Source organism: Felis catus, chromosome B3 (assembly GCF_018350175.1).
Source record: "Felis catus isolate Fca126 chromosome B3, F.catus_Fca126_mat1.0, whole genome shotgun sequence".
Taxonomy (NCBI): domain Eukaryota; kingdom Metazoa; phylum Chordata; class Mammalia; order Carnivora; family Felidae; genus Felis; species Felis catus.
In genome coordinates, this window is record NC_058373.1 from 4,610,317 (window position 1) to 4,637,036 (window position 26,720).

Consider the following 26,720-nt stretch of genomic DNA (forward strand, 5'->3'; position numbering starts at 1 on the left):
TAAATCATAATTTTTATAATCCTATTCTGGCATTATTTTCATTTGCCGATGTACTAAGAGCCTCCAACAGTGTCATTGGCCAGGCCACCTATGGACGCCCTAGAAGCTCTGTGGGAGATCTTTTCCCCTTCCCTCCTCTCAAGGTCATCTTACCGGGAGCCACCTCCTGTCTCTGGCGAGGCTTCCCTTCCCAGCCAACCTTCTCGGAGGTACATGCCAGTTCTTAACTTATCAGAGTCTGGTTTACTGCTGTCCCCTTGTCTAGCTCAGAACCTGGCACATAGTAGGTGTTATGGACTGAACTGTGTTCCCCCCAAATTCATGCGGAAGCTCTTACCTCCGATGTGATGGTATTTGGAGATGGGGCCTCGGGGATTACGTAGGGTTAGATGAAGTCGTGAGGATGATGTTCCCATGATGGGATTAGCGCCTTTACAGGAAGAAACACCAGAGAGCTTGTAGGTCTCTCTCTACCTCTCTCTGTGTCTCTCTGTCTGCCAAGTGAGGACACAGTGAGAGGGTGGCCATCTGCAGGCTAGGAAGAGAGACATCGCTAGAGACCGGTCGTGCGGGCACCCCGGTCTTGGGCTTCCGGCTTCCAAATCGATGACAAAACAAATTTGTCGTTTGAGCCACCCCATCTGTGTCGTTTTGTTACGGCAGCCCGAGCCGACTGGTGCAGCAGGTCCGCAGCGTATATTCCTCGCCCGAGTAAACAAGCAATGCATAATCCTGGAGCACACAGATCGCGGACACAGGCCTCAGTCTTTGCAAGGATCCCTCTCTGCTCCACGCCCTTAACGTCTAGAGTCTTTTACAAAAGCCCCAGCCCTTTCCAGGCCAGGGACACAAAATCAATGCCAGCTCAGGTTCTTAGTATCTATTTCTTAGCACGAGGGCAGCAAAGAGTTCTCTCCCGAAAGGGCACCCCGAGTCTCAGTGGGCTCATCCAGCACCGCACTGGTGGGGATTCTGAAGCCCCTTCCCGGTTCAGTGTGGGGAGTGCTGTGATTGATTAGCAATGTCTGTCCTGGCTGTGGAGGGCACAGGTGGAGGCTCCTGTGCCGAGCTTGACTTACAGCTGCCGCCTGGGATGCAGTTAAGCATGGGCATCTGGCACCAGCCTCGGTGCCTTCTCCGGGCAGAATCTATTTGCAGACCCAGCCTCAAAGGGCTCCCAGCTTCTGCAGGTGCCCAATGAGGCGGAAGGAGCACGGGGGTGGGGGGAAGGCCTGACGACTAAGGAGACCTTAATTCTGTGCCTGCCCCTCGATCAGAGCAGTGCTGAGGGCACGTGTGAGCACACGTGCATGTGTCCTTAGGGCGCGGGGCACACGCAGGCTCTGGTGCCTCTGAGACAACTTGCAATTCTTTCACGTGCATTCATTCGTGGCCTTTCGTGGGCCCAGCCCTGCGCTGAATCCCAGGGGAGAGACAGAAGCACGGGGAGCCCCGTGGCCAAGGGGCTTACGGTCTTCCAGGGACATGTGTGCGGGGGTCCCAGGGAAGGAGGGCGGGGTGGGAGGCCCTCAGGCAGCTCCATGGCCCGACGGACAGGCAGGGAAGGGGCTGGGTCTGATACGGGGAAATGGTTCGGTTCCCGTGGGAGGGTGGCCTGTGACAGCTCAGGGGGACCTGGGGCAGAGATAAGGGACTAGACATGGGGTGTGGGGGTCAAGCCAAGGCTCCAGTCTGCAGAACTAAGGGGAAGGACTCAGGCCCCGAGGGCAGCCTGTGGGCGTCCCAAGGAGCAAGGCCAGTGCCCGGTGGAGCACACTCCCTGACAGAGCAGAGCGGCTGCTGCCTCAGGCCAGCGCTGGCTCCAACTGGGGAAGCCTGATCCGCCAGAGGTGAGTGAGGGAGTGGCGGCCACAGGGACAGGTGCACCACAGGCCACTCCCCCAAAGCTGCTGGGGAAGTGGGAAGTGAGGTAAGAGCGGCAAAGGCAAAAGGGAGAGGGGCAGGGCATGCTGGGTGACGGGGACACCACAAACGAAGGCTCAGAGGCAGGGAAGACACATCAGAAGCCTGACCCAGCGGAACAGCAGGATTGGACTGGGGAGAAAAGGCGAGGGGAGGAGGTAAGGACAAGTCCCCCACCCAACTGAGTTCCTTGAATGTTAGCAACCTAACTGGGAGGTCAAACACAGCTTGTGAAGCCGGATGGCCTGGGTTCAAATCTTGCCTCTTCCTCTTCCTAGCTGTGTCGCTTTGGGCGAGTTACCTAACTTCTCTGGGCCTCTGATTCAGCCACCAGGGATACTAACAGTACCTGACTTCATAAAGTTACTAAGGCTGAGTTAGGGGGGGCACCTGGGCGGCTCAGGTGGTTGTGTCCAACTTCAGCTCAGGTCATGATCTCATGGTTCGTGAGTTCGAGCCCCACGTCGGGCTCTGTGCCGACAGCCTGTCAACGCAGAGCCCACTTTGGATCCTCTGTCCCCCTCTCTCTGCTCCTCCCCCGCTTGCGCTCTCCCCAAAATTTGGAAAACGTCTCCTATCATGTCTATATCAAGCTTCGACGAGCCCACAGTAAAACAGAAACAAACACAAAGTAAAACCTGTCTAACTTTATTCAGTGCCTAGTTTCCCAAGCCTGGTGGATCCTGGAATCTCCTGAACACCTTGTCGGCCAGTGTTTCACAGGACACCAGTTTGGGAAGTGCTGTGGGCAAAGGCAGTGGGGGAGTCTTTGAAAGTAGAGGCAGGGGTTCCCAGGAGAACCCGTCCCGCAGAGGCAAGATTCACGTGCCCAGAGGAGGAAGAGGGAGGGACCCCATAACAGAAGCATGTGAGAGACGCAAGGTGGGAAGACAGAGACCAGGGTGCTCTTTGGATGTGGAGGGGCGAGACCAGGAGGCAGAGGCGACCCCAAGAATTCACATCTCGGGAGGGAGCAGGAAGGGGGCAAGGACTGGGGAGCATCCTTCACCTCCATACCATCCGGCCTCTGCCCGCCCGCCCCATCGCTCCTTTCCAACTGTGTGACTGAGGCGACTCTAAGCCCTGTGGCTCCCCCAGAGGGCCGAAGACGTGCCGTCCCGGCTACGCACAGGTCGTGTGGTTGTAAAATCGACAGCAGGTGTCCAGGGCCCCGCGGCTGACCTCTGCGCTGGTGCTGAAAAGAAGCAAAGGCTGCGGTCTGGGCTCCGGGCCTGGCCCTGCTGGCCCCTAAAGGCTGTGCAACCCTAGGGGAGTTGCTCCGTGCCTCTGGTCGCCCTTCCTCCCCAAGTTTGGTCTTCAGGCCCCGCCTCCGCCTCCCCTGGCCACATCGGCCACAGCCATGACATTTCTACCCCTTACCCCGGTGCCAAAGGCACCCCTAAGACACTCAGGTCTTCTGCACCCGTTACTGCGGGGCCCCGTAGCCCCACGACCCAGGCCTCACCTCCGGAAGGCCTCACAGCAGCACTGGTACACCTCAAAGCTGCTGCTGCTGACGGTTGTGTTCAGGAGGCTCGTGCAGTCAACTTCGGCCCCCCTGGGCACATAGAGGATCCCTGCGCAGGGAAGGCAGCTGCTGGGCAGGGTCTGTGCCCCCCACTCCCCACCCCCAGGGACTTCCGGAGGGCCCAGAGCCTCGGTGTCCGACCCCGGATGGGAGCCGGCTAGAAAATCAGGGCTCTGCCAGGCCTGCACTCACCGGCCACGCAGGCGTTCACCAGGGACACACAGGTCCCCGTGCAGAGCGCCCGGAGCACTATCTGTGAGAAGTCGCTCTTCCGCTGGGGGGCCATGGAGGCTGCAAGGGCACGGGAGTGCTTCAGGCCAGGAAGCCATATGCCCCTCCGGCCGGACTCTGCACCTCTGGATGCACCTGCTGGCTCCCCTCCCTCTTCTGGGCGGCCAGAGGGATAGATGTCGCCCTGCTGACCACTCACTGGGTTTGGGAACCCTCCTTGGCCTGATTTGAGGCTCCAGGTAGCCCTCCACAGCTGCCACCCTCAACGGCAGAGGTAGGAAGAGAACATGAGTTTGGAGTCAGGCCGAGTGGGATTAAATACGGGCTCAGCCACTTCTGGGGCCATCACTCCATTTCTCCAAGACTCGGTGTCCTACTCTGTAAAATGGGATAGTTACACCACCAGGCAGGGGGACTGTGAAGAGTGGACAGTTTTTGGTAAAGAGCCGAGAACCGTGCCTTCCTCCCTAGGCCTCGCCAGGGCTGCGTGTCCACCGCGGGTATGGGAGCCTGCGGGCCAAAGCCTCGGGCCAGCACCCCACTTGCTGCTCCTCCCCAGACCCCTGAGCCGGGGTTGGCCTGCAAGGCCAAGGTGCGAACCCCAAGGTGCCGATCCCTGGCGCAGAGAAGTCATGGGCCGGGAGGAACCCCCACCGCCCTCTTGCTCAGGCCCTGCCCTGACCGCGTGGGAGGACCGAGGCCCAAGATCCCCAGGAAGCTGTCTCAGAGCCAGGCCCCCAGCCGCCCAGGTTGCCGGACTCACTCAGGCCTCCCAGCATGATCCCAATGGAGCTGAAGTTGGCGAATCCACAGAGGGCGAACGTCGTGAGGATTTCTGCTCTGACCTGAAAATACAGAGGGTGAGTGAGGAGGGGCTTCCCTTGGCTGGGACGGGGCGCCCCCACACCGCCCTGGCTCCCTGGCCCGAGTTTCACCCGCATCCGGTGCGTCTTTGACCTTTGCTGCCCCTCCCGGGCCTCACACACCGCCTCTATGTCCGTGCAGGCTGCACCACCTGAGAAACAGCCCCCTTTCTGTCACTTCAGTCCCCTTACCTTCATTAATTTTTTTTTAGATGTTTATTTATTTTGAAGGGAGAGACTGAGTGTGGGGGAGGGGCAGAGAGAGAGGATCCAAATCAGGCACGGTGCCGACAGCAGAGAACCCAACGCGGGGCTCAAACCCACAACCGTGAGACCGTGACCTGAGCAGAAGTCGGTCCCCTAACAGACTGAGCCACCCAGGTGCCCTCAGGCCCCTTATCTTCATTGCCAGCCTTTCCTGGTATGATTCAGGCTCGCCCTGCCCTCTCGCTTTGGCCCCACTGAGCTCTGTGCCCCGGGGGCCGCTGGAGGAATGGCCCTTCCCAACACTGCAGACTTGACTTGGGCTCTGAGACTTAGAGACACCGGAGCACGGCCTGCTGAAGACAGTGAGGACCTGGGAGCCCAGCCAACGCGGGCTCCAGGCTTGTCCCCACCTATGACCAGATTAAGCAAGTCAACAGCCTCTTTCAGTTTTCGCGTCTCATCGCGTCTCGGCCTTTTGGCTAAGATCAAGTGCAGTTTTCGCGTCTCCATCCGGAATGTGGGAATCATAGCACCTGCCCGGAAGGCTGTCAGGAGGGTCACACACCGCATGGGAAGTACCAGGCAGACACTAGGTAGTTAAGCAAAGTAATTCTTCTTCCTTTCCCACGCAAACAGTTAATTTCCCAGAAAGAGATGTTAAGACCCAAGTGGAACAGTTTAGAGTAAAAAAAAATGGCTTACACCATATCTCATGCCACATTAAAAAAAAAAAATCATTTCTAGAGCACTGAAGCAAATACTGGAAAATCAAATAATAGAAAATAGAAGAAGATAATAATTATACTTAGGAGGTAGCGTTATAACTCTCATTTTGGACAGGAGCAAAACTGAGGCTCAGAGAGGGTAAGTAACTGCGGAAGGTCACCCAGCATGAAGGTAGCTGTGTCAGAGTTGGAATTCAGTTCTGTCTGACTGCAAAAGTTACGCTTTTAAATATTTCACCATAATGTTTCAGGAATTTAACACTTCCAAGATTTCTGGAATGGAGATACCTTTCTAAGTTTAGAAGTAATAGAAGAAATCACAAAGGAAAAGATTTGTTGTAAAATCTGTTACCAGAAAAATCCCTGAATACAAGATGAAGGGGGAGGAAAGACTGGGAAAAATATGCGTATAAAACACATTAGAAAAAGATTTAAAAAAAAAAAGAAAAGAAAAAGGTTAATGTCTTTATAACATAATTTATACAAATTGATGGAAAAATATTAAGGCTCCTGCATCCTGCTTGCTCACCTACAATCACCCTCTATCCAGCAGCCTGTGTAATCTTAAAATGTAAAATGTCAAATCGTCAGGAATTTTCGACTACCCCTCAGCCTATGCCAGTCTCTTCTACGATTACCACCTGCTCTAACTGTGCCTCTCTCCTTTCAATTTTCCAAACAAGTGTTTTTCAACCTCAGGGCCTTTGCACGTGCCTTTTCTTTGCCTGGAATATTCTTCCCAGCTTCACCTGGCCCCTTCTCCACCCTCCAAGTCTTGGCCTAACTGCCACACCTCAGGGGGGCCTTTTGTGACTCGCCCAGCCGAGGAAGACCCCCTTGTTTCCTCTTCTTGTTTCCTTCATAGAACTTAACACAAAGAACTTATTATACTTTTTATTCCTTTGCTTTCTTGTTCTTTTCGCTAGATGTAAGTTCCATGACACTGGGGACCGTATCTGTCTAATTCCCCTTCTAATTTCTGGTGCCCAGCAGAGTGCCTGGCACCTTAGAGGTCTCAACAAACACTTGCGAAAGGAAAGAAGTTCATAGAAAAAGATCCTCAAGGAGCATCCCATCCATTATCTCTAGAGGAGAGACTGACACAGGGGTTGAGGACAAGGAGCAAGGAGAAATCTGTACTTTCGATCTCAAACTTTTTTTTTTTTTTTTAACTGGAGGCTACATTCCCTTACAATTTAAAACCTAATTTCAAAGACAAGAAAAAACATTTTGTGTTAAAAGTTCCTAGCAGCCCAAGAAATGCCAATTTAAACAACGAGTTGTTATTGGTCCGTTAAAGTGGCACAACTTTTTAATTTTTTCCAAAGAGGCTGCCGCTCAGGGCACGGCCGGGGGGCGATTTCAGTTGCCCCCACCCTTCAGGGAAGTTACTGGCAGCAGCGGCTGGAGGATTCAGGCCCTGTGATTCAGTCTTCCCGCATCTGGGAAAGCTCCGGAGGAAATGATCCGAGAGGAGGGAGCAGCTCTGTGCGCGCAGCCACTCAGTCCAGCGCCGCGTAAAATAGCCAAACGATGCAATTAACCCGGAGGGCCCAACGGCAGGGGTCTTGGTGAAATACGTCAGCATACACACGTCACAGATAATGTTCCTGTCAGAAACAGGTGGGGAAAAGCCGGCTACCATACCGGGTGGGTGCTATAATGGCCACTGTGTGGGGGTGCCTGGGTGGCTCAGGGGTGAAGCATCTGACTTCGGCCCAGGTCATGATCTCACAGTGCGTAAGTTCAAGTCCCGCACTGGGTGAGCTTGAGCCCCAGGTGAGCCCCGCTTCTCTCTCTCTGCTCCTCACTCACCTGCGCCCCCCCCCAAACAATTATATATATAATGGCAACCGTGTAAACTGTCTTAAGAAAAAGAAGAAAATGCATAAAACAACACTAGCTGTTATTTTAGGATGGCGAGGTGACAGGTAACTGTTTTATTCTCAGTGATGCCACACAGAGCTTTTATTTGTTTAGAAAGTTTCATTTTATAGAACTTTTAGCCACAGAAAAAGCCAGCCCCTGAACTGAATCCGATGGAATGGCAGTGAACGCGGTGGGGCCTCCCCAGCTCGCTCCCTCTGCTCACTGGACGCGGACGTGTGTCCCTTTGAGGACAGCCGCGGCACAAATGACACCAGTTCCCAGCAGGAGAGGCAAGGCGCAGTGGCTGTCCCGGAGCCACACGGGATGGTGGCCCGTCTACAGGGAGATCTTAGGTCTCCCCCAACAAGACCCTTTCCTGGGGCACCCTGGGGGGCTCAGTTGGTTGAGTGTCCGACTCTTGATTTCGGCTCAGGTCACGATCTCAGGGTTCGTGGGTTCGAGCTTGGGATTCTGTCTCTCTCGCTCTCTCTGCCCCTCCCCTGCTTGTGCTCCCTCTCTGTCTCGAAATAAATGAACATTTCAAAAAAGACTGTTTCCTTGCAGCTCAGCCTCCTAAAAGGCTTTCAGGAAGGTGGCAGCGAGGCCTGAAGCCGGCTGGTTGCTCAGGGCAGTAGGGCTGGGAGGCGGGCGTGTCCATCGCCCGTCCGGGAGCCAGGATGGCAGCTGCAGGGGGCTCAGGGAGGGGACCAGGACACTCACGGAGATCCACTGCTTCTTGGTGCCCACCCACTCCTCGACTCCGGCCAGGCGGCGCTGCTTGTACTGGGAGAGCCCCTGATAGGCCACGAACTCGTTCAGGAACAGCTTGATCCCCAGCAGCTCGGCCACCACCGGGCAGTCCTCCCAGGTCACACCCATTAAGAAGGCCACGGGCCGCAGGACATAGGAGCAGATGAGCTGAGTGAGGCACAGGGACAAGGGCGGCTGCCGTGACCGGGGCTGGCCTGGGCTCTGCTGGGTGTCCACCCACTGGCGCCCACCCCCCCTGCCCCCAGGGCGCCCCTCGCGGGCCAAGAGGGCAGCACAGCTATACCTGGAAGCTGAGCTCCTGGACGCCCACCATGGCTCCCAGCCAGGACAGGGCCGCGTTGACGAAGGCCAGCAACGCCAGGAAGGCGATCAGGTTGGCTCCGATGTTGGCAACCAGCTTCACGGAGACAGCAGCCCCACTGCTGGCTGCTTCTAAGAGGTTCTGAGCGTCTCTGTTTTGGGACCACGAACGGTCGTGATTAGCCTGTCCCCACAAACAGTGGGCCTTCTCATCCTATAGGCTCAGAGAGGAAGCTTGGACGAAGCACTTCAGAGCCCAGGGTCCTTGTCTTTGTTCTGAGACCCTGGGGCAGGGGAGGGAGTGAGAAGGTGCTGATGGGGGGATGGGGGAGGGGGGAGAAGGCGCTGAACCCGGGCGTTAGGATTAGACCCCGGCTGCCCACAACGTGCTGTGTCCACAGGCGGGAGCCACCAGCCACGTGTGGCTTCAGAGCACTTGGAAGGAGCCTGGCCAGCGCTGAGCTGTGTTATAAGTATAAAGCAGGGGTGCCTGGGTGGCTCAGTCGGTCAAGCGGCCGACTTCGGCTCAGGTCATGATCTCACGGTCTGTGAGTTCGAGCCCCGCCTCGGGCTCTGTGCCGACAGTTGGGAGCCTGGAGCCTACTTCCGATTCTGTGTCTCCCTCTCTCTCTGGCCCTCCCCCACTCATGCTCTGTCTCTCTCTGTCAAAAATAAAATAAACATTAGAAAAAATTAAAAAAAAAAGCACATGTCAGATTTCAGAAATTAAGTACAAAAAAAAGAACATGAAGTCACTCATTAATGATGTTTTATATTTACTACATGTTGAAATGACAATATTTGGGGCACATTGGGTTAAAAAATATTTTATTAAGGGGCACCCGGGTGGGCTCAGTGAGTTAAGTGTCTGACTCTTGATCTCAGCTCAGGTGTCGATCTCAGGGTTGTGAATTCAAGCCTCGTGCCGGGCGTGAAGACTGCTCAAAAACTTGTTAAAATCACCTGTTTCTATTGACTTTTGTTTGTTTTTTAAAAAATTTTAATGTTTATTTTCGGGAGAGAGAAAGAGAGAGACAGAGCATGAGCAGGGGAGGGGCAGAGAGGGAGGGAGACACAGAATCTGAAGCAGGCTCCAGGCTCTCAGCTGTCGGCACAGAGCCCGACGCGGGGCTCGAACCCATGAACTGCGAGATCATGACCTGAGCCGAAGTCAGACACGTAACTGACTGAGCAATACCCAGCAGCAATCCCAGGCTGCTCTTTTTGATGAGCCGGTGGTTTCCCGCTGGTCCCAGACTGGAAATTGAGACGCAGGACGCGCAGGCCAGCAGTGGGGAGGGCCCGGGGGTTGGGCGGAGAGGCCGCTGCTGCCCCACGCCTCTGCTCCTGCTTCCCTCCCAGCCTCTCCCCCTCCGCCTCCCCCAGCCCTGCTCCCTGCCTCCCCTTCCTGACCCCCCTCACCCCATCCCTCCCACGGCCCCCTCCGCAGGCCGCCCTCAGGCTGTGCTCACCCGCCGGTCAGTTTCACCCCTTCCAGGCTCCTAAACTTGGACTCCTCCACCTCGGGATAGACCAGCTTGGAGAGGGCCAGCGCACAAGGGGCGGCCATGACCGAGGCAGCAATCAGGGAGGCAGCATCGATCTGCAGGATTGAGAATGGGGCTTTTGGGGTTAAGTGTCTCACTTGCGCTCAGGTCATGATCTCATGGTTAGTGCGTTCCAGCCCCAGGTGGGTCCAGCTCAGTGCTGTCAGCTGGGGGCGCCCGGAGCCTGCTTCAGATTCTGTCTCCCTCTCTCTTGCTCCCTCCCCAGCTTGCTCTCTCTCTCTCTCTCTCTCTCTCTCTCTCGTTCAAAAATAAAAACATTGTTAGAATTAATAAAATGAGTGCTTTGCAGAGAGAGAGAGAGAGAGAGAGAGAGAGAGAGAGAATGGGGCTTAGGAGGAGACAGAGGAAATGTCCCTGCCAGGATTGCGGCCCAGGCCAGCAGAGGGCATGTGTACCCTGCCCTACTGTCTGTCATCATCGTCAGTGCTGCTGTCATCGTTACTGACAGTGTAAGCGGTCACAGGCTGTGTGTACAGGACCTCGTGTTTCCCTCTAGGACTTCTAGAAGTGGTATCCCACAGCACAGAAAGGAAACCGAGTCCCCACAAGATTAAACGTAACCTGCCCCAGATGAAGACGGAGAAGGACTCTGTCTTCGGCTCCAAGCTCCAAGTTCTTCCTTCCCTCCTAGGCTGTCTCCCTTTGACCACTCATCTGAGGGCCGGTCCTCCCTCGGCTGAGGGGTTCATGATGGTTTCAGACAAAGCTCACAGAAGGAGAGTCGGGATGGATCCACGAGGCGACCTACTTTGACCTCCTGGTATAAGAATGTCCTTATTTACTGTGAAGAAAATACTTCCTGTGACGGGGAGCTCATCACTTCGAGGCAGCCCATCACACCCACTCCTGTGGTCGGAGAGCTCTTAGGAAATCTGCCTACTACAACAGCCACTTTTTGGTCCTCACTGTGGCCTCAAACCCTCGGCTCCCCTGTTCCCTTCCCCCAGAGCTAGATGGGACATTTCCCCAACACGGTATTATTTACCGAGTGAAAAGACTGGCGCCAACCCAAACATGTAACGACAACAGAATGGCTAAGCATTGTCAAACTGCCATTGAAAACGAAGGTTACCAAGGCTTTGCAATAACATGGGGAGATGCCCACAAAATTGCATACAGAGCATAACCACACGATGGGGGTGGGGGAGACCAAAACCTTCCACAACTATGCATGAAAAGATCAGCAAGAGACACGCCAAAATTGTCGGCCAATTGTCTGTCCCTGGCTAGTGGGGCCGTGATGATTTTCTCTGCTTTTTGCTTTTTGGCGTTTGTCTACATGTCCACAACACTACATATTGCTTTTATAAACACAAAAGGAAAATAGACTTCTTCTCCTTAAAGTTTATTAAAAAATCACCCGTAGTTCTTTAATGTTACATGAAAAGGGGGCAAAAGGAGGGGGAGTTAAGTTTGAGCTACATGTCCAGGCTTTTATTAGCCTGGAGAAGAAACCTGGAGGAACGGGGCCTCGGAGACCCTCTAAGGCTCTGTGATGTCTGTCCTTCTGCCTGTGGTTTCAAACCCCTCTGTTTCTTTCCCAGCGGGGAACGGAAACGTCTTAAGAGGAGTATCGGCACCGACCCTGCTCCCCCGGCGCACACCCGGTCACAGGCCCTGCTCCTCATGGGAAGGGGCCGGCCTCGGGACAGACGTCCTCTCTGGATGTTTCTGGCTGGGCTCTGGGATGTCGCTGGCCTCCTCGGGGCTGCTCAGACCCACTGGGGACGGTACCTGGAATCTTGGGGGTTTTCCCTCCCCCTTCCTCCACCTCGGAGGTCACGTCTAGTTGGCCAACCTGAGCGGGAACGCGTCCTGCAATGTCACGTTCCTGGACACCGTCCCAGCGGGGAGGTCACGGCCACAGCCTCACGTGCTCCGGCTGCTCATTCCAGCTTGGAAAGGGCTGAGTTTGGCCCAGGCCGGCCTCCCCGGGGCACTGGGTCGGTCCACACTGGCTGTGACACCCCCATTCCCCAAGGAAAGCCATCCCAGGGCCCGCTCCCGCCCAAAGGTTTCCTCTCTTTACCCAAAGGCATCCCAGGTGGACAGAGATAGAGGGTAGGGGTCCTCCCTTTGAATTTTCAAAAACACCTTTAGTGAGGGAGGAAAAAAATCCACACAACTCGACAGCAGACAACGGGCCAGTTTCAGGATAGATTTCTGACCCTAATCTGTCGGAGAAAGAACTACCACTTTGTCCACACTGTGCCGTTTTCTATTATTGTGTTTATTTATTTTTTTTTTAATTTTTTAATGTTTATTTGTTTTTGAGAGGGAGATTGACAGAGCGTGAGCAGGGGAGGGGCAGAGAGAGCGGGAGACACAGGATCCGAAGCGGGCTCTGGGCTCCGAGCTATCCGCGCAGAGCCCGACGCAGGGCTCGAACTCACGAACCGTGAGATCACGACCTGAGCTGAAGTTGGATGCTCAACCGACTGGGCCACCCAGGTGCCCCCCGCCCCGCTTTCAAAAAAAATTTTTTTTGTAATCTATTATTGCATTTAATTCTTAAACTGCTGTGAGGTAGGCAATAGTCCTGCCCACTTGACAGATGTGGAAGTCACGTAGCTCACGCTCACTTGGCCGGGCTCAGAACCTCACAGACGCGGCCCCAGGGGCCCCCAGGGGCCCCCACTCTTGCACAGTCAATTGAGGAACATCGGTGGCTGATCCCCTCAACATCACCCTGCCCAGCCTGTGTTCACAGCGCCTCTCACAGGGGTCCCTGGGCCAAAGAGGGGTGGGTGGAGAGGCCAGTTCCTGTGGTTGGTGGAGAGGGTTGGGGCCTCCTCTAGAGCTTTGGGGAACTATGGTGAGAAAGGAGATTTATATGGAGGTCGCAGTGAACAGACTCAGTGAGCCCGGGACCTCGGAGCAGGGGAGAAGGTCTAGACCAGTGTTGCCCAGTACAAATATAATGAGAACCAGGTCTCATCTTAAATTCTCTAGTAGCCAATTAAAAAAGTAAAGAGAGGGGTGCCTGGGCAGCTCAGTCAGGCCTCCGATTCCCGATTTGGGCTCAGGTCATGATCATCGCTTCGTAGGATTGAGCCCCCAGTCGGGCTCTGCGCTGCCAGTGAGGAGTCTGCTTGGGATTCTCTCTCTCCCTCCCTCCCTCCCTCTCTCTGCCCTTCCCCCACTCATGCTGTCTCTCAAAATAAATAAATAAATACATTTTTAAAAAGTAAAGAGAAGGAGGGGCGCCTGGGTGGCTCAGTCGGTTGAGCATCTGACTTCGGCTCAGGTCATGATCTCGTGGTCTGTGAGTTCAAGCCCCGCGTCAGGCTCTGTGCTGACAGCTCAGAGCCTGGAGCCTGCTTCGGATTCTGTGTCTCCCTCTCTCTCTCTGCCCCTCCCCTGTTCATGCTGTCTCTCTCTGTCCCAAAAACAAATAAAACATTAAAAAAAATTTTTTTTTTTTTTTAAAGTAAAGAGTAGGGGCGCCTGGGTGGCTCAGTCGGTTGAGTGTCCGACTTCGGCTCAGGTCATGATCTCGTGGTCTGTGAGTTCAAGCCCCGCGTCAGGCTCTGTGCTGACAGCTCAGAGCCTGGAGCCTGCTTCGGATTCTGTGTCTCCCTCTCTCTCTGCCTCTCCCCTGCTCGCGCTCTGTCTCTGTCTCTCTCTCAAAAATAAATAAACATTAAAAAATAATAATAAATAAATAAATAACAAATAAAAAGTAAAGAGAAACAGGTAAAATCATTTTTGGTCATGAATTTTAGGTAACCCAACATATCCAAAACATTATCTTTCCACTCATGTAATCCATATAAAAGTAATAAAATGAATCCACTTTCCCCCCCTGCTGAGTCTCATAGCACATCTCATTTCAGACCAGCCACATTTCAAGGGCTCAATGGCCGCGTGTGGCTAGTGGGGACTGCATCGGACGGCGCCGGTCTAGAAACATCCAATAGGAGGGAAGCGGGGCAAAGGGAGCCGGAAGTTGAGCAACAAAGAGAAACAAGGAATGGGCAAGAGGGATCTTTGTGGAATTCAGGGGCTGAGGGCAGAGGAGCGTCCTGGGGGAGAGAGAAGAAGGAGTGGGGAGGCGGGGCTGTGGGAGTGTCCTGGGGCCGCTGCAGTGACGGCCAAGAGCCAGGTGGGGGCAGAAGAGAGCTTCGCTGACCCCAGACTAAAGGCCCTTCGGGAGCAGGGAGGGAAGGAGGGTTGGGTGCTTTTCACCTGGGCCAGCGGTGGGGCCTGAGGCTTCCGCTCCAGAGGCTGTGCTTGGGGACCCTGGTGGCCTCTGCACAGTCTGCTGAGCTAAAGGGAAGTGGGCACCCGGGTCCCTTCAAGGGGAGGCGCGACTGCCTGGGGCTTGGGCCCGAACTCTGGCCCCGAGACAGGGAAGGAACCGAAGCCGAGGTGCAAGGCAGATGGTGGAAAAGGAGAGTTCTTGCAGTATTTTAATCTGAAGTAATGGCGGCAAGGCTCTTGCAGTGGGAAGAATAGCATTCTTTTAACCGGCTGTGGAACCCAGAGCAACGTCAAGGCCCTTAAAAAGGCCCTAAGTCCTGACAGGGCATCCCCTCCCCCAACATGCCGCCAGGAAAAAAAATTTCAGGAACAAAGTCTTGAGTTTCCATTTTTGAAATATCAAATTCCTTCAGAGATCAGGGGCGCCTGGGTGGCTCAGTCGGTTGAGCATCCGACTCTCGATTTCGGCTCAGGTCATGATCTCGCACGTTTTGGGTTCGAGCCCCACGTCTGGCTCTGTGCTGACAGCGTGGAGCCTGCTTGAGATCCTCTCGCGCTCTCTGCCCCTCCCCCGCTTCCTCTCTCTGTCTCTCTCAAAATAAATAAACTTAAAGAAATAAAAATAAAAAAACAAATAACATTCCGAAATCAATCCGGGGTGGTGGTGGGGCACCAGCCCTGACGGGTTCTCTCTAGGCCTTGGCGAGACAAGTGTGAACCGGGTGATCTTGAAAATTCTAGATAGGAGGGTTCCAGAAGATCAAAGCCCCAGAGCGCAAGGGGCCTTCTGGAAAAGTCACACGGCATCCGCCCTGCCCAGGCAGCCCTGTGGGTATGTGGAGCTCAGCTTACCTACCCCGTGGTCCATGTGTCCTGAGGGAAGGAGGGACTGAGGGCAGCGTGGCTTGTCCCCTTGCCTGCTCCCAGGGGCAGAGGTGAGAGAGACAGGTGGAATTTGCGACCAGAGGAGGGGACAGGGTGGGCTGTCCTAGCCTCCTCCTCTCCCCTGCCCCCTCCACCCCTGCAACACGCAGCATCCCTCAGGAGACCCTGTGGGCAGTGAGAGGTGGGCCTTTGCTCTCCGTCCGCACGAGGAGGCCCACCTCACTCTAGACGCTGAGCCACAGTGCCTTCCTGCTCGGCATCTAGGTCGTTCCTCTCCCTCTTCCTTCCTTCCTTCCTTCCTTCCTTCCTTCCTTCCTTCCTTCCTTCCTTCCTTCCTCTTTCTCTTTTTTCTTTCTCTTCCTTTCTTCTTCTCTCTTTCTCTTCCTTTCTTTCTCTTCCTTCCTTTCTCTTTCTTCCTCTCTTTTCTTTCTTTCTTTTTTTCCTTCTCTCTCTTCCTTCCTTTCTTTCTTCTCTCTCTCTTTCTCTTCCTTTCTTTCTCTTTCTTTCTTTCTTTCTTTCTTTCTTTCTTTTCCTTCCTTCCTTTCTTTCTTCCCCCCCTTCCTTCTTTTCTTTCTTTGTTTTCTCTTTCTTTCTTTCTTTCTTTCTTTCTTTCTTTCTTTCTTTCTCTCTTTCACTCATTCTTTCTTTCCTTTTTTTAAAAAAAAAATATTTAACATTTATTTTACTTTTGAGAGACAGAGAGAGACAGAGCGTGAGCAGGCTAAGGGCAGAGAGAGAGAGGGAGACACAGAATCTGATGCAGGCTCCAGGCTCTGAGCTGTCAGCACAGAGCCCAATGCAGGGTAGAACCCACGAACCATAAGATCATGACCTGAGCCGACGTCGGGTGCTTAATGCCACCCAGGTGTTGTTGTTGTTATTACAAACAATGTTGGAGTTTCGCCTTTGTTGACCGCTTGGAAAAGCATTTCTGTATCGTAATATTCCTAACTGGATCAAAGGGAAAGAGGTTTTTTGTTGTTTTTTTATTTTTTTCAACATTTATTTATTTGTTTGTTTGTTTTGAGAGACAGAGCACAAGCAGGGGAGGGGCAGAGAGAGAGAGGGAGACACAGAATCCAAAGCAGAGTCCAGGCTCTGAGCTGTCAGCACACAGCCTCATGTAGAGCTCAAACCCACAGACTATAAGATCACGACCTGAGCTGGAGTCAGACACTTAACTGACTGAGCCACCCAGGCGCCCCGGGAAAGAGTATTTTTAAACTGACTGATAGATGTTCTCCCAAAAGGTTACAGCAAATTACACTCCCATCAAGACTGTCCCATCGTGAGGCATGTAAAATATTGCATATCTTACGATTGTTTTATTTTCCTTGACTATCAGTGAGCTGGAATACCTTTTTATGATTTATGAACTGTTTTTGCCTGATCCATCATTTAAACTTTTTAAAAACTGTGACTTTCACCATACAGACGTTTTTCATTTTTACCAGTAGCTCTGTCAACCTTTTCCTTTATACCTACTGGGTTTCATGTCATGTTCAGAATTTTGCAAGAAAAGCAAACTGCAGAAAAGCATGGGTAGAATTACCTCATTTTTAGTAGAAAAGAAGGCAAGCATGTGTGTATCCAGGTATCTATACTTAAATGACTACACAGAAAGGTCTGGAATGATGTATTCTAAGTCGGTGGTTCTCAAATCGAGCATCAGAGCCATGTGGAAGGCTTGCCATTATACAGGACACGGGGCCCCTTCCCCAGTGTTTCTGGTTCAGCAGGTCTGGAGTGGGGCCCAAGAATTTGCATTTCTAGCAAGTTCCCAGTTAGAGAACTGCTAATCTGCTTATCTAGTAAAAAGCAGCTCCCCATGAGAAGTGGGTTTGAAGTTCTCTTTTTACTTCCTTCACTTCTGTAAGAAGCAAGAATTTCTTTGATATTTAAGAAAAAAACTAAGATCTTTAAAGATTTGCATGTGAGGGGCACCTGGGTGGCTGAGTCAGTTAAGCGTCCGACTCTTGGTTTCGGCCCAGGTCACGATCTCATAGTTTCATGAGTTTGAGCCCCGATGCTCTGACAGTGTGAGCCTGCTTGGGAGTCTCTCTCTCTCTCTCTCTCTCTCTCTCTCTCTCTCTCTGCCACCCTTCCACTAGTGCTGTCTTTGTCTCTCTCAAAAATAAATAAATAAAGTAAAACTTAAAAAAAAAAAAAGATTTGCTTGGGGTGTTTGGATGGCTCAGTCGGTTGAGCATCTGACTTTCGCTCAGGTCATGATCTCACCGTTTGTGAGTTCGAGCCCCGCGCCGGGCTCTGTGCGGACAGCTCAGAGCCTGGAGCCTGCTTTGGATTCTGGGTCTCCCTCTCTCTCTCTCCCCCTCCCCCACTTGTGCGCGTGCGCTCTCTCTCTCTCTCTCTCTCTCTCTCAAGAATAAATAAACATTTTTTAAAAATTTTAAAAAATATTTGCATGCGAAAGCACATGTAAGTACAGGGCGTTTAACAAATGCAGAGCATAATTACCAGGCACTTTGTAGGGGACACATTTGAAGATTCGCTCTGCTTGCCACACAGTATTGGGATTGGTGTAAAGGCTCCAATCGCACCAGTGGAATTTGACCTAGAAATGTATTGCATTCGAAAGCTGCACAAGCAATAATTTAGGAGCAGAGGAAGGGGCTCGTATCCAGGAAGGGTGTGGGGAAGCGGAGGGCGGGAGAGTAGGACACATCTCCAGGGACAGCCCAGGTGAGGGACGGTGTATACAAGCCTCAGAGTCAGACAGACGTGAGTTCAGATCCTGGCTTGGGCATCTCACTTATTCTCTGAGCCTCAATTTCCTCCTCTGTAAAATGCGGATGTCCCGATACCTAGCACTGTGCCTGGTACATGAGAGGGGCTCAGCAGGTGCCACACCGGGAATCCTCACCCCCACTGGCCACACGAGAAGCTGAATGGCCCAGCCTGCCTGGCCTGCCTCAGTCAGGTGTAGCCTCTCCTGTTTCGTCACGGCCCCCCGGGTTCCGGACACAGACCGTGGGAGGAGACTCCAGGTCGCTCTGGCCAGGAGCCGTGTGGGGTGCCCACAGAGGAGGGCTTCAGGTTCTTGGGGTTTTCGGCAAACAAAGGGAGAGGCGAACATACCCCAAAGGAGATATAGGCGCCCAGCAGACTGCCGGCAATGGTGGCATAGCCTCCGGTCATGACGGCGTGGATTTCAGAGCGAGTCATGTCCGCCAAGTAGGGCCGGATCAGCAGAGGAGCCTCGGTCTGCAAAGAGGAAAGGTGTCAGACCACCAGAGCCGGCCCGGGCACCAGGATGTCCCCCTGCACCCGGGAGTGGGCACGTCACAGTGAGTGCTCGGGCTCCCAGGGGTAGAGATAGCAAGGTGGGGTCAGGACCACGGTCTGTACTTGGCTGGGCCTCCCTGCACCTCAGCATTGGCCCGGCCCTACGGAAAGACCCCTAGGCCTTCCTCTCGGCCTGATGATGCTCCCCCGTGTCAAGTGCCCCCTGTGTCCTGGCATCACTAAGCACCTCACATTCATCACTCAGGACCTTCTGAGCAACAAGTACTCATCCCCGGTTTCCAGGAGAGCAAGCAGAGAATTAGAGAGGTTCAAAGAGGGGAGCCTGGGCGGCTCAGTCAGTTAAGCAGCCGACTCTGGATTTCAGCTTCGGTCATGATCTCACAATTCATAAAATTGAGCCCGCATGGGGCTCCGCACTGACAGTGCGGAGCCTGCTTGGGATTCTCCCTCTCCCCCTCTCTCTGTCCCTGCCTTGCTCATGGCCCTCTCTCTCCCTGTCTCTCAAAATAAATACACTTAAAAAAAAACAGTTACTGAGCCTTTACTATGTTCCAGACTGTTCTGTAGAATAGCGATGGGGGTAAATAAGATAAAGCTCCTGTCCTCAAGGAGTTTTTGTCCTGGGTACAACGGAGGAGGGTGAGTTAAGGAAAGAAATGATAACCAACAAGGAACCAAGTAGGTAAACAGTGTATCTCAGATGGCGCTAAGACGTATGGAGATATGTGCGGGGAATGCCTGATGGTTGGCGGGTACTTAATAGTGAGTAAATAAGCAAAGGCCTTCCCAAGGAGGTGACTTTGGAGTTGAGACTGCAGGTGCCGACTGTTGGGTTTGGTAGAACAGCCATCGCAGGCAGAGTGATCGGCAAGCGTCCTGGGGCCGATTTGACATTGGCAATTTTGAGGACTTGTGAGCAGACCCAGGCTGTGCCTGCCCCACAGGGGGTGTGGGGCGGGATTCCACACGGAGGAGGAGGGGGAAGGCTGGTGAGCCAGGCTAGGGAGTGGACTTGGCTACAAAGAAGTGACATGATCTGGTTTGTGGTTTGGGTTTGTTTTTTGTTTTAAAGCAGGTTCCACACCCAGCGTGGGGCCTGATGCAAGGGCCCGAGCCGAGATCGAGAATCAGGTGCTCAACCAACTGAGCCACCCAGGTGCCCTGATCTGGTTTGTGTTTTTATTTAAAAAAAAATTTTTTTAACGTTTATTTTTGAGACAGATGCAGAGCGTGAGGGGGTGGGGGGCGGGGAGGGGCAGAGAGAGAGAGGGAGACGCACAACCCAAAGCAGGCCCCAGGCTCCGAGCTGTCCACACAGAGCCGTGAGGTCACGACCTGAGCTGAAGTTGGATGTTTAACCAACAGAGCTACCCAGGCAACGCCATCTGATTTGTGGTTTTAAAGGATCATTCTGGCGTGTTAGTGAAGTGAAGGGCAGGTGGTAGGGGCAGGGACAGAAACAGGGAGAGTGGAGGAGATTCAGTGTCTGGTGAGGAGACTAGGGTGGCTTGTGGTAAAGGAGAAGGGCAGCAGGGCAGGGCTGGGATGGGGCGAGGGGGGCCAGCTGGCAGGACTTGCTGACGGGCCAGAGGCAGCCAGGAGCAAGGGAAGCAGAGGAAGGAAGGAAGGAAGGAAGGAAGGAAGGAGGGAGGGAGGGAGGGAGGGAGGGAGGAAGGAAGGAGGAAGGAAGGAAGGAAGGAAGGAGGAAGGAAGGAAGGAGGAAGGAGGGAGGGAGGGAGGGAGGGAGGGAGGAAGGAAGGAAGGAAGGAAGGAGGAAGGAAGGAAGGAAGGAAGGAAGGAAGGAAGGAAGGAAGGAAGAAGGAAGGAAGGAAGGAAGGAAGGAAGGAAGGAAGGAAGGAAGGAAGAAGGAAGGAAGGAAGGAAGAAGGAAGGAAGGAAGGAAGGAAGAAGGAAGGAAGGAGGAAGGAAGGAAGGAGGAAGGAAGGAAGGAAGGAAGGAAGGAAGGAAGGAAGGAAGGAAGAAGGAAGGAAGGAAGGAAGAAGGAAGGAAGGAAGGAAGAAGGAAGGAAGGAAGGAAGAAGGAAGGAAGAAGGAAGGAAGGAAGGAAGAAGGAAGGAAGGAAGGAAGGAAGGAAGAAGGAAGGAAGGAAGGAAGGAGGAAGGAAGGAAGAAGGAAGGAAGGAAGGAAGGAAGGAAGGAAGGAAGAAGGAAGGAAGGAAGGAAGAAGGAAGGAAGGAGGAAGGAAGGAAGGAGGAAGGAAGGAAGGAAGGAGGAAGGAAGGAAGGAGGAAGGAAGGAAGGAAGGAAGGAAGGAAGGAAGGAAGGAAGGAGGAAGGAAGGAAGGAGGAAGGAAGGAAGGAAGGAAGGAAGGAGGAAGGAAGGAAGGAGGAAGGAAGGAAGGAAGGAAGGAAGGAAGGAAGGAAGGAGGAAGGAAGGAAGGAAGGAGGAAGGAAGGAAGGAGGAAGGAAGGAAGGAAGGAGGAAGGAAGGAAGGAGGAAGGAAGGAAGGAAGGAAGGAAGGAGGAAGGAAGGAAGGAAGGAAGGAAGGAAGGAAGGAAGGAAGGAAGAAGGAAGGAAGGAAGGAAGGAAGGAAGGAAGGAAGAAGGAAGGAAGGAAGGAAGGAAGGAAGGAAGGAGGAAGGAAGGAAGGAAGGAAGAAGGAAGGAAGGAAGGAAGGAAGGAAGGAAGGAAGGAAGGAAGGAGGAAGGAAGGAAGGAAGGAGGAAGGAAGGAAGGAAGGAAGGAAGGAAGGAAGGAAGGAAGGAGGAAGGAAGGAAGGAAGGAAGGAGGAAGGAAGGAAGGAAGGAAGGAAGGAAGGAAGGAAGAAGGAAGGAAGGAGGAAGGAAGGAAGGAAGGAAGGAAGAAGGAAGGAAGGAGGAAGGAAGGAAGGAGGAAGGAAGGAAGGAAGGAAGGAAGGAAGGAAGGAAGGAAGGAAGAAGGAAGGAAGGAAGGAAGAAGGAAGGAAGGAAGGAAGAAGGAAGGAAGGAAGGAAGAAGGAAGGAAGAAGGAAGGAAGGAAGGAAGAAGGAAGGAAGGAAGGAAGGAAGGAAGAAGGAAGGAAGGAAGGAAGGAGGAAGGAAGGAAGAAGGAAGGAAGGAAGGAAGGAAGGAAGGAAGGAAGAAGGAAGGAAGGAAGGAAGAAGGAAGGAAGGAGGAAGGAAGGAAGGAGGAAGGAAGGAAGGAAGGAGGAAGGAAGGAAGGAGGAAGGAAGGAAGGAAGGAAGGAGGAAGGAAGGAAGGAGGAAGGAAGGAAGGAAGGAAGGAAGGAAGGAAGGAAGGAAGGAGGAAGGAAGGAAGGAGGAAGGAAGGAAGGAAGGAAGGAAGGAAGGAAGGAAGGAGGAAGGAAGGAAGGAAGGAGGAAGGAAGGAAGGAGGAAGGAAGGAAGGAAGGAGGAAGGAAGGAAGGAGGAAGGAAGGAAGGAAGGAAGGAAGGAGGAAGGAAGGAAGGAAGGAAGGAAGGAAGGAAGGAAGGAAGGAAGAAGGAAGGAAGGAAGGAAGGAAGGAAGGAAGGAAGAAGGAAGGAAGGAAGGAAGGAAGGAAGGAAGGAGGAAGGAAGGAAGGAAGGAAGAAGGAAGGAAGGAAGGAAGGAAGGAAGGAAGGAAGGAAGGAAGGAGGAAGGAAGGAAGGAAGGAGGAAGGAAGGAAGGAGGAAGGAAGGAAGGAAGGAGGAAGGAAGGAAGGAGGAAGGAAGGAAGGAAGGAAGGAGGAAGGAAGGAAGGAAGGAAGGAAGGAAGGAAGGAAGGAAGAAGGAAGGAAGGAGGAAGGAAGGAAGGAAGGAAGGAAGAAGGAAGGAAGGAGGAAGGAAGGAAGGAGGAAGGAAGGAAGGAAGAAGGAGGGAGGGAGGGAGGGAGGGAGGGAGGAAGGAAGGAAGGAGGAAGGAAGGAAGGAAGGAAGGAAGGAAGAAGGAAGGAAGGAAGGAAGGAAGGAAGGAAGGAAGGAAGGAAGGAAGAAGGAAGGAAGGAGGAAGGAAGGAAGGAGGAAGGAAGGAAGGAAGGAAGGAAGGAGGAAGGAAGGAAGGAGGAAGGAAGGAAGGAAGGAAGGAAGGAAGGAGGAAGGAAGGAAGGAAGGAGGAAGGAAGGAAGGAAGGAGGAAGGAAGGAAGGAGGAAGGAAGGAAGGAAGGAGGAAGGAAGGAAGGAGGAAGGAAGGAAGGAAGGAGGAAGGAAGGAAGGAGGAAGGAAGGAAGGAAGGAGGAAGGAAGGAAGGAGGAAGGAAGGAAGGAAGGAGGAAGGAAGGAAGGAAGGAAGGAAGGTTCCTGAGTTTTGTCTGAACACTTCATGGAAGACGATGGTACCATTTCCTGAGAAAGGGAAGAATCAGAAGCAAGCGGGAGGGCGCCAGGGTTCTGCCTGCTTGGGCTTGGTGTGATGGGTTTGAGATGCCCCTTAGGCACCCGAGTGAAAGGTCAAGGCGGCAGCTGGATGGGTCAGACTGGAGTTTGGGGCGAGGTCGGGACTGCAGCACGGGGTCTGGGTGACACATAAAACATTTAAGCAACAGGGCTGGTGTGACGCCCCCCAGAAGGGGGCCCAGGCTGCCAACGTGGAGGCTGAAATGATGTCGATAATCCTCAAAGATTATCCCCTTGGGGAAAACGAGGCAAAGAGCCAGGGGTCTCGGTCAATGTGCCCATCAGCCTGCTCAAAGTCAGTTCACCTTAGGCAGCTCAGGGCTCCATTCACCCAAATTTGTACTTTCTCAGCAAAAAACCATGGAGCACATTTGCCACATTTCGTTTAAATAAATGCTTTTGTATTTCAGCATTCCTTTCTCTCTGGTCTCATCTTAAACATCTTAAGGGATTTGAGACAATTTATCGGAGAGCACATTGTCTTAATTGGCTTTAAAAAAAAAACACCTTTGGGGCGCCTGGGTGGCGCAGTCGGTTAAGCGTCCGACTTCAGCCAGGTCACGATCTCGTGGTCCGTGAGTTCGAGCCCCGTGTCGGGCTCTGGGCTGATGGCTCAGAGCCTGGAGCCTGTTTCCGATTCTGTGTCTCCCTCTCTCTCTGCCCCTCCCCCGTTCATGCTCTGTCTCTCTCTGTCCCAAAAATAAATAAACGTTGAAAAAAAAATTTTTTTTAATAAATAAATAAAACATTATAAAAAAATTTTTTTAAAAAGGCTATAAAGGGGCGCCTGGGTGGCGCAATCGGTTAAGCATCCGACTTCAGCCAGGTCACGATCTCGCGGTCAGTGAGTTCGAACCCCGCGTCGGGCTCTGGGCTGATGGCTCAGAGCCTGGAGCCTGTTTCCGATTCTGTGTCTCCCTCTCTCTCTGCCCCTCCCCCGTTCATGCTCTGTCTCTCTCTGTCCCAAAAATAAACGTTGAAAAAAAAATTAAAAAAAAAAAAACACCTTTGAAACCAACACACTGATACTATAACCAAAAAGATGCAAATATTCCCCAGTTTCCTAAGCTGTCCAGTGAAACGTGGCAAACCGCGGCAAGCATGTCTTTTGGTGACTCCAGTGTTGGTCCGATGGGCTACGACCTTGGAACGGGCTCGGGAACCCAGGAGTGCCGGGCCTTCTGGAAGGAGCTCAGGACCGATGGGTGCCTTAGAATCACGTTTACTTTGGAAAATACATTTCAGATATAGGGAGGTGGGTGGCGGTCGCAGGGGTGGGGCGGGAGATAAGATGATGTCGTGTAAGGAACCCTGACCAGGAAAAAAGAAACTTGGATTCTAAGTCCTGATTTATGCTGCGGGGTCCTGGCAAGCTATTCCCACCCTCAAGCCTGTTTCTACGTGAAGGGAGAGAGGTGGACCATCTGTAGATTTTGTGAGTCTCTAAGCTGATAGAGACCCCGAGGCCTCGGGAGGTAGAAGGGGCCCGAGAGAGGCCACCCTCCCTGGCACGACCCAGGCAAAGACCGCGTCCCCGAAGGGAGCGTCTCTGGGACAGCGGCCTTTGGTGACCGTGGGACAAGTGCCGAGCGTCTCTTTTTCTGACTGAATAGGAGCCACGGGGCCCCAGGACACCCGCCCTCCTTGGAGATGCTGCTGGTGAGCGTGGGGGCAGGGCGCTGCAGGACCTACCTGGCTCACAAAGATGTTTCCAGCCACACTCAGGGTCTCAGTGGCCATGGTGCCCATGGTGGCCTGCATCAGCCAGCTGATCTAGGAGGCAGAGTGCTCTTTGTGGGCAGACGTCGGCAAACCCCAGAGTTGGAGAGAGTCAGGGGTGGGGTGGAAATACCGGATAAGTCTTCCTCCCAACTCCCAGCCCAGGAGAGCAACCCCTCACCTACATTTCTCCTTCCACACCTCCACTGATGGGGGCTCTCCTCTTCCCGAGGCCACCCATCCACCCGCGGGTAGCTCCGATTATCACAGCAGTGCCTTTAAAAAGCTGTCTCCACACAAAAAGAGTCCCTGGACGAATATATCTGAGAATTGCTGGACACACACATCGTGGAGGATACCAAATACGTATCAGCTTAGTAAAGGCTCTGAGAAGCCCTGTACGAAACTTATTTACGTTCGTCCGGTCCAGCTTCGCAAAAGTATTTGACCACAGGATCCCTGTACCCGGTGACATGTGTTAACCTGCCGTGGAGCTGGAGTTTTGGGAAAAAGGCTCTGGAAAACATTGTATTAGAGAGGGTGTAGACCCTGGGAGCAGGGGATTCTGGGAGGGTGTAGACTCTCGGAGCAGGATTCTGGGAAGGTCCCGGCCCTCAGAGAAGGGGAGTTGGGGGGATTTCGGGGTTGGGTTTGGAAGCAAGGCATTCTGGGAGAGCGTGAGCCCAGTGAGTAGGCAGCCGTGGGAGAGCCCGGCCGTGGCATTGGGAACTCACCTTCTGGATCACCCACTGCATGAGGCCCACATAGTAGAGAACCGACATGACACAGCTGAAGAAGATAACGATGGGCAGAACCTGCCAGGCAAGAGCACAGGCCCCAGGGTTAGAGGCAGGTAGACCCCAGACAACCCACTTCGTCCAGGGCCGTGCCGCTCAGGGACCTGACAGGGTCCAGGAGGAAGCTCTGAATTCACTGCCTGAGGTCACATACGGGGCCTCCTTGGAGGCACTTTCTGTCCTCCCTGCTCCGCTCGGAACATCCCCCCGGCCCCCTCCCCCCAAAGACGAGGCCTGTGCCATGGAGGAGAAGGACTCGAGTTCACCCCTTTTATTACCTCCTCGTCTGTAAGGGGGGGACAAATGCCTGTTTCTCAGGTTCTCGCGAGGGTTAGAGGAGCTGGCTCAGGGCCTAGCACCTTGCACAGCGTGCACCCCCTTCACGAGCGCAGTCCCTGGCCCACGAGGACCCCTCCGGTGCTTTGGGCCCGAGCGACAGGCTCGTCGTCTCTCCGGCACAGCACTTCCACTCAGGACCGACGAGCTCAGAGCCAGACCCACGTGGGCCCGGCAGCCGGTCCCTCACGCTGTCACCACCTCTCTCTGCCAACTCCAGGCCTCGTCAACTCTTCCTTCGAAACTTCCCTCGCAGTCCTTCCCTCCTCGCCAGGGCCCCGGCCCCCACCCCGGCGCCTCTGCCCTGCGGTCTGATTTATCTCAGCGAGGCCTACAACCGCTCAGATGTCTCTCGGTGGAGGACGGGTTTCAGGACCATGGGATGACCACGCAGCAGCACACGGAAAGTCTGGAAACGAGACTGAGGGGCTCTCCGTGGGCAGTTATGGAGTGATTTCCGAGCGAGAAGAGGGAAGGCGTGACCAGGTGTGTGCTGTGCTATCCGGTGTGCAGGGGAGCGTGGGGATGGCATTGTGCGTGGGCCTGTGTGGGCACGGAGTGTCACTAAAAGGGTACGCAAGGGAGGCAGTGGCCTTGGGGCGGGAACTAGGTGACTGTCCGTGTGGGAGGGAGACTTACTTTTTACCGCCTCCCCCTTTTGTGCTGTTGGGATGTGTTCTCTGTTCCAAACAGTTCTAAAATAGGTTATGCAGAAGGGCGCCTGGGTGGCTCAGTCAGCTGAGTGACTGACTCTTCATTTCGGCTTGGGTCATGATCTCGTGGTTCGTGAGATCGAGCCCCACGTCTGGCTATGCGCTGACAGCGTGGAGCTTGCTTGGGATTCTCTCTCTCCCTCTCTCTCTCTCTCTGCCTCCCTCCTGTTGGCACTCTCTCTCTCTCAGAATAAATAAATAAGCATTAAAACAATGAGTTACGCAGAATTGGTAATGGTGGGCGCATCCCTACGCCGAAATGTTAGGTGGGGAAACTAGAACATCGAAAGCGTAGAAAGGCTGGGAGACGGCGTGCCCGAAAAGCTGCTCTGTGTGCTGGGACTGCGGAAAGTTGGGTTCTTCCTTCCGTATTTCCCGTTTCTCTTCTGCCCCTGTAACTTTCTGTGATAGGTGGCCTCTTCTCGAGGCGGGGAGCCTGGGCGGAGGGGGGGTCTGGGCCAGCTCAGCAGCGGGGTTTGGGACTTGCTGGGTGTGAGATGCCTCTGGGGCAGCCACG

General features: G+C 53.6%; 1 protein-coding gene across 5 annotated transcripts in view; it reads right to left on the bottom strand.

Annotated features, from left to right (window-relative positions):
* Window positions 1-2,555: 2,555 nt before the first annotated feature.
* SLC28A1 (solute carrier family 28 member 1) overlaps window positions 2,556-26,720 on the bottom strand; it is a 54,157-nt gene continuing 29,992 nt past the window's right edge. For 3 of the 5 annotated variants that reach the window (XM_019831825.3, XM_003986785.5, XM_019831824.3), the window contains 10 exons: window positions 25,092-25,172; window positions 24,331-24,411; window positions 18,173-18,298; window positions 9,890-10,020; window positions 8,401-8,569; window positions 8,067-8,264; window positions 4,446-4,527; window positions 3,644-3,742; window positions 3,389-3,500; window positions 2,556-3,118 (listed from right to left, as the gene is read on the bottom strand). In XM_019831825.3, the coding sequence (XP_019687384.2) occupies window positions 3,046-3,118; window positions 3,389-3,500; window positions 3,644-3,742; window positions 4,446-4,527; window positions 8,067-8,264; window positions 8,401-8,569; window positions 9,890-10,020; window positions 18,173-18,298; window positions 24,331-24,411; window positions 25,092-25,172 (1,152 nt within the window). In that variant the 3' untranslated portion in view covers window positions 2,556-3,045. Of the gene's footprint in view, window positions 3,119-3,388; window positions 3,501-3,643; window positions 3,743-4,445; window positions 4,528-6,757; window positions 7,088-8,066; window positions 8,265-8,400; window positions 8,570-9,889; window positions 10,021-18,172; window positions 18,299-24,330; window positions 24,412-25,091; window positions 25,173-26,720 lie in introns of those variants that run through there. The other 2 variants (XM_019831826.3, XM_045058749.1) reach the window with 2 other exon arrangements.